General features: G+C 43.0%; 1 protein-coding gene across 1 annotated transcript; it reads right to left on the bottom strand. All coding sequences in view use genetic code 11, as the record gives it.

The window, feature by feature from the left end:
• Nucleotides 1–245: 245 nt before the first annotated feature.
• On the bottom strand, nt 246–5,907 carry EGR_08599 (Nodal modulator 2; the record flags this gene model as incomplete). The annotated part of the gene is made up of 9 exons (XM_024497848.1): nt 246–382; nt 439–607; nt 656–1,532; nt 1,955–2,226; nt 2,717–3,127; nt 3,197–3,457; nt 3,826–4,023; nt 4,059–4,527; nt 5,795–5,907. The coding sequence occupies 9 exons, from the start codon at nt 5,905–5,907 to the stop codon at nt 246–248; spliced, it is 2,907 nt and encodes a 968-aa protein (XP_024347722.1).
• Between the last annotated feature and the right edge of the window lie 309 nt (nt 5,908–6,216).

Genomic DNA, 6,216 nt, shown 5'->3' with positions numbered 1-6,216 from the left:
TTCCTTTGAGGAGAGTAGTTTTGCTTCAACAAGCACACCAGTCTCAGGATGGCCAGAAAGTGAAGATACCTGAGAGAACACGAATCTACCCTTAAGAAGGACCATCCAGACTTCAAAATCAAATCTCCACACGGCAACTCCAATGGTAGGTTCTTACAATCAGTAAATAGCAGGTTCATGTTACAGATGAAATTCTACAAATCAATCCAACTAAAGCAACCTAATCTACCACTTAGGAAGATTATTCATAAACGGATATCTACAAGAAGCAACAAACACCGAGGTCGGTAATTTTGTTTGGCTCTACGATGAATGGACATAAAAAATAAAAATACGTCGTAAGAATTAGAGCTAGCAAGACATTGTATGGATTTATAGCATGCTACAGAAACGAGAAAATTGACTTTACTTCACCAAAAGTCGAGTAAGCGATCCTACGGCCAATAAGATTCACAATCAGTGATTCATCGCCAACAATTCCCAGTGCATGTTCCGTTAGGGCTTCCAGTTGGCCTTTAATTCCATTGTGGATAAAAAACTCATATTCCTTCAGAATTGGTTGGATGTAGTATTCACCTAGATCACAACGTTTTGTTTTATACCCGCACTACAGGTATTTAGATGTTAATGGATGATTTGACTATACGTTACTTACCAGGAGGTAGACCAATATACCGAACAATACCACTTGAGTCCGTCGTTTTGCTGTCTCGAAATACGTTGCTGACGATTGAAACAAGGGTGTCTGAAAGTAAGATGTGACTGACAAGATGGTAACAGGGGAAAGGTTTTTTACAAAAAAATCTACAAACTCACCAGGAACTGGCTTCATTTTACCTTCAGACACCACACGGACTTCAACAAGAGCCAGCTTCTGTGAGGAGAAGGTCAGCCAATCAGCCGAGGATTTTAGAGCAAAGTCGAAGCCAGGTTTGTGTAGTTGAAGAGTGAGAAAAGAACTAGGCTGAGCGGCATGGACGGATTTCGAGTCAAAATAGAAGGGTCCGATGCGGAAAAAGCCCTGAGAGTTGGTGAGAGCACGCATGATTAAAGTAAGACCAGGTTTGGGTGAAGGTGCGTTTAACTGTTGCTCTGAGAAGGTGGACATATCGATAGTTAACTCGAGCGGTGGAGAGGAGACAACAGAGGTGTCAGCGTAAACTGTCACTAGGACCTTATCAACAGGGGGTTGAACTTCACCGGTAAAGAAGAAGCCCAGTTTCATGAAAAAGGTAGCAGTGAGACTCTCCGTACCACCGAAAGTGGCTGCAAGAATAGCATCACAGTCTGTTTCATTGACTTCCGAGAGAGGTACAGGAGTGGCTTTAAGTTCAAGGTGGTCACAATTCGATTGGCTTAGATGGTGGACAATAGGAGGTATGCGGAGAGTTTGGAAGGCGGGAAAAATGAGAGGATGAACAGTAACTTGATCAGAGGGGGATTTAGAAAGAGAAACGGAGAAGACTATCTCTTTATCCGGTGCAGCCCAGAGACTCATTCGGGACGTATAGAAGTCACCTTCCTTTCTCCAACTAAAATGGATAGAAAGAAGAACAGGGCAAATCTACTCATTCTGACCAAGTGTAACGTCTTCTCCACTCAGAGTTCGAACATGTAAAAACAAGTTGTTTTGGCATTTACGAAAAAAAAATGCCGTTTAGATTGAGCCTTCGCCTTTCAATTTAGGCTCTCAGATTGCATATGCGCAAAATAGTAATCCAAAAAGGAATATTAGAGGATGATATGATTGCGAAAACAGACAACAGTAAATCGGAAAATGAAATTCCAAAATGGAAAACCAGAAAAAGCACGCCTTAAACTTGCTAAATGCACGCATCTAGTAGAAAAGACAGATGGTCAAGTTGAACAAACGTTAAACCTATCCCACGCTTCCATTCTAAGTCTACCAGTATAAATGTATAGATTCAAGTGCATCTAATATAGCACCACTCACATGGTGGACACCTTTTTAACCGAATCGGCCACATGAGCCTGGATGGTGAGTTCTGGAAGGTCTTTTTCAACTGAAAAACCCGCAACTCCAGGCAGAGCCGTCACGACAGCACTAACAGGGATTTCTCGCACCGAGATCCTAACAGTTTTTGAAGGAGCAGAAGGTGGAATAGCCGTGGCAGCTGATCGAATTATACTGGGAAAGGGCGTTTCAAGGTGCAAACACGGAGCAGATGCTTCGAAAGTGAAAGAGGAACCACCAGAGAGACAGATCTATAATGAAGTACAGCAAGTGAGAATTTGAAAAGGGGGAGGGAAATAAATTGGAAGAATGAATAACGCACGGTATTTAGAGGCTTCATGAGCTGATAAAAGGAGGGCTCCACATAAACCAATAGGCCATTTCTCACTAATGATGGTGTAACTTTTAGACATATTGCTTTCTTAAATCCAAAGTCTAGAAGGGGTACATGGATACGTAACCTGTAGCCGGTTTGTCGAAACGACAACTCCGCGGTATTGTGAAGATCATGATCAGTAACAATCACACGACGAAGGAGACCAGGAGAAGCCCAACACCAGCCACTTGCGGGCTGCATTGCATCTCCATCAATTACCACTAGTTCCAAGTCGTAAGGCCCCGGAGACAGGGATTTAAAAGTGAATGTTCCGCGTTTACTGTTGTTCTGAAAAGTATTATGGAAAACGCCTTTCAATGGATTCCCACCGAGCATAATTGGTAGTTCAGAATCTAACAGCTTACTTGATCAACTTTGATGTTGACGACGACCGGCAGAGTATCGAATTGTTCTTTAGAGGATAGACGCACAGCTAGTTGAGAGTCTGGGCACTTCTCAGTACAGAGCACCTCACCAGTCAAAACCGCTTGAAATTGAGTGAAGATAGCATCCTCTACCGGTCCTGATAAGATATCAATCTGAATAAAAAAGCCCCAAAAAATTAATCTAGCAAAGGAAGCAAATAGGTATTTGAGAAAACGACTGCACACATTTATGGAGGCTGGAGCAAATCGAATGGAATTGTGCGATTCGACCAAACGAAGAGTGTGTTTCCCTGGGCTAAGATAGAGACAAAATTTAGCCGATTTGGCATCTTCTGAGACAGTAGCTTCAATCGAAGGTCCCGAAACAATTTCCACACGCGGTATGCGAGTCTGCATTAAAATATTTAGTGAGAACCATGACCCTCATTTCAAGGATAGAACAATAAGCTGTAAGCTCACCCCTGGCTTTAAGCTGCTGGTCATCAAGAACCGTCCACAAAACTCGACTGCATTAGGAACAAAAGTTGGCAAGGTTTTCATAGTAGGAGTCAATTTTAGTCTGACCTTTTCGAATTCAAGCCTGGGTGCTTTTACCTGTGAAAGTCCAAAATTTGAAGAAATAAAACCTACTTGAAGTAAATACTCACTCGGAGCGGCAAGGTCTAACTCGAAGTTCCCTTCTGAATTTGTCCTGGTGACAAAATCCCCGTTAACAAAGACCTAATAAAAGGTAACTTACAAATACGGAAAATAGACTATAAATGAAAACAATTGCAAAAATGAGATACCTCTGAATTAGCGATCGGAGCACCAGAAGATTGCTTAACATACCCTCCGCCAACTCGAAAGGAGGTGACTCGAAAACCAGAATCGAGATGCAGATCGAAATGCTCCATCGTCACTGATAAGAAGGTTGGGCTAATATTCAGATGTTTAGATTCCATTTCGCTGGATTTCATGAGATCCGGATCATGGTAAGCTACCAGGAAGTAATCACCACCAGCTAAACGCGAGAACACGAAAGCACCGTCAACATTGCTAATGACCTAAACGCGACCGCATATTTTCATACAAAATAGAATAAATACCTGGCAAGCAAGATCAGGGTTTATTATGTCCTTCAAATCTACTGGAATGAAGTTTGCGTGGGGCTTTGAGGGTTTAAAGCATCCAAATTTTTTAAAATCGGTTTCCGTCAATTTGCTTGATTTAGGGATGAAAAGGAGGATGGGAATATTTGCGACACCTTGATCATTAAAGGTTACTACCGAACGTAAAGAATGACCCTACAAAAGCACATGTTAGCTGAACATAAGAATACCTGTAGAACAAGAGGATCCGCCAATTTAAGACTGCTGGTGGAAACGGTAATGCTCAAACTAGCACGAACATCGTTTGTTTCACTATCTGAGGCGGGATCACCCACAGTGACGATGTACTTCCCCGGGGGGACCGAAGATAGAGTAAAACTACCATTAGCGGTCGTTTTGGCTTGAGAAAAAATAGCACCGTTAGAGATGACCGAAACGATAAGGTCCGGAGGTCCAGTGGTCATGCCAGCTGTGACAACCTGTCCGCTGACATCAAAACCAGTAAGATCGAAAACATAATTCATTTGCTCATTCTGAATACCACCATTCAAGTCGATTTCATAGCCGTTGGCTGGAAGGAAATTCCATCCCCGTGGGACAGAAAGGCAGATTCTATATCGACCACTGTCAGACACAACAACAGAATATGCCCCATTCGGCAAAACATGAACTACTTGTCGAAGAGTCTCATCAGGAAGGCTGTGTACATAAACCTTAAGTTGAGAGGCGAAGTTCTTTACAGAAACATTAGAGTTGTGCCACCTAACGCTTCCACCAAAGGTAAAGAAGGCCTTCGATTTTGATTCTTGGCCTTCAGCGCCTGCAAGCATGACACTTGCGACAAGAGCCACGGTAATTAATCTCCAACAAATCATCTGCAGAGGAAAGTCAGACGGCAAATGAAATCAACAGCAGAAAAAGGTAAGAACATAACTAAACTATGATGTGTAGGAAAATAAGTTCACTACATTAGCTTGTAAGCCGATCTGATTTAAATTATGGTATATTTGACTGCTCAAGTGCAATAAATAATAGCGAGAAAGCATGGCAGTGAAAACCGTATTAAATGCCATATCTGCCACCAACGGAATACACCGTGAGAAACGAGGAACTGCCGCTAGTCAGGCGGGAATTCGACCTTGGTGAGATTCTATTAAACGGTTGTTTATACCAACATAAAATAGATTTTGGTGACAAATTGCCTCACAAACAGCTGTGCATTATTCTAATGAAACTTTGACACACCCCAGCAATGGAATACCAGTAATCAACAAGTATATGATGCCCAATATGCTGCAAACTTATTTATTGCAACACTTTTAAGAATTAAGAGAAAATCACATTCAGTAAGACGTAAATCAACTGGTAATATTTACCATATGCTCACACCCAAACGCCCCTAACAAACTTTGACCATATGTTTCGCACCGGCCTATTTTATACTTTAAGGCATATTGTGGCTCAAGTTGCGTAGTTGCAAAGTCGCTTCCACAGTATTTCTCAATCAATGCATTGATGATGAGGCCATAATACTTGACTTGGCTGCTTAGCTTTTACTTTTTGTGACGAGCTACTTAGGACTCTGCCATTGTACCTCCTTCGGGCGGTCTGGCCTCCAGAACATGCCAGCAGTCCACAAGCACTCCAGTAGGTCGACAATACACATCCTAATTACTAGGTAAAGCCCCGTCACTCCCTCAAAAACAAGCGAAGAATGGCGGAGGCCAGAGGCTGGCCCACCAGGCGAAGGCACGATGGCCAAGACAAAAAGTAGCTCTTTACTAAAACCGAGAGCTAAGTAGAAAACCAACGTATTGCACAACCCGTCTCCTCTTTTCAGCATTGTCCCTGCCGATCCCCTTGGTCAACCCTTTGCGTCAGCCATCACAACGTAGTCGGTGCTGTAAGGAAACATGCACGCGTCAACCGTGTCTGTCATCAAACTTCTATGCAACTGAGGTGATACTTTTCTGCAACGTCATTGATTTCTCTTGACAATTCAGCTGGATTTGCAGTTCCATCCTGCAAGGAAACTGGAATCGGGGAAGGGAAATTGTTCTGGTCATCACGCGTGTTCATAGATAGACGTGGGAACACTGGTCTTAAAGCAGCTTCATGTAGGGAAGGACGAAATTTAACACAGCTTCTTGGGGTAGGATTGCACGTCTGTTCCACCTTGCCACTTTGTTCGGTGCCGCCTCGCCATACCTATCTGTCCAGCTGGTAGAGAGGTGGAGGAGGTATCGCAAGTTCGCATTGTCGATAGCCCTTTGAAGGTACGGTAGGCAACTCCGTAACGAAATTTTTTAGATGGCTCATGGCTAGTGTCGCCTCCGTTGTTAATAGCTTTCCTTCCGAACACGAGACTGGGATGGTTGCCAAAAATAG

The sequence above is a fragment of the Echinococcus granulosus genome (genome assembly GCF_000524195.1).
Source record: "Echinococcus granulosus chromosome Unknown EG_S00112, whole genome shotgun sequence".
In the NCBI taxonomy this organism is placed as follows: Eukaryota; Metazoa; Platyhelminthes; class Cestoda; order Cyclophyllidea; family Taeniidae; genus Echinococcus; species Echinococcus granulosus.
This window is presented reverse-complemented; position numbering and strand designations above follow the sequence as displayed.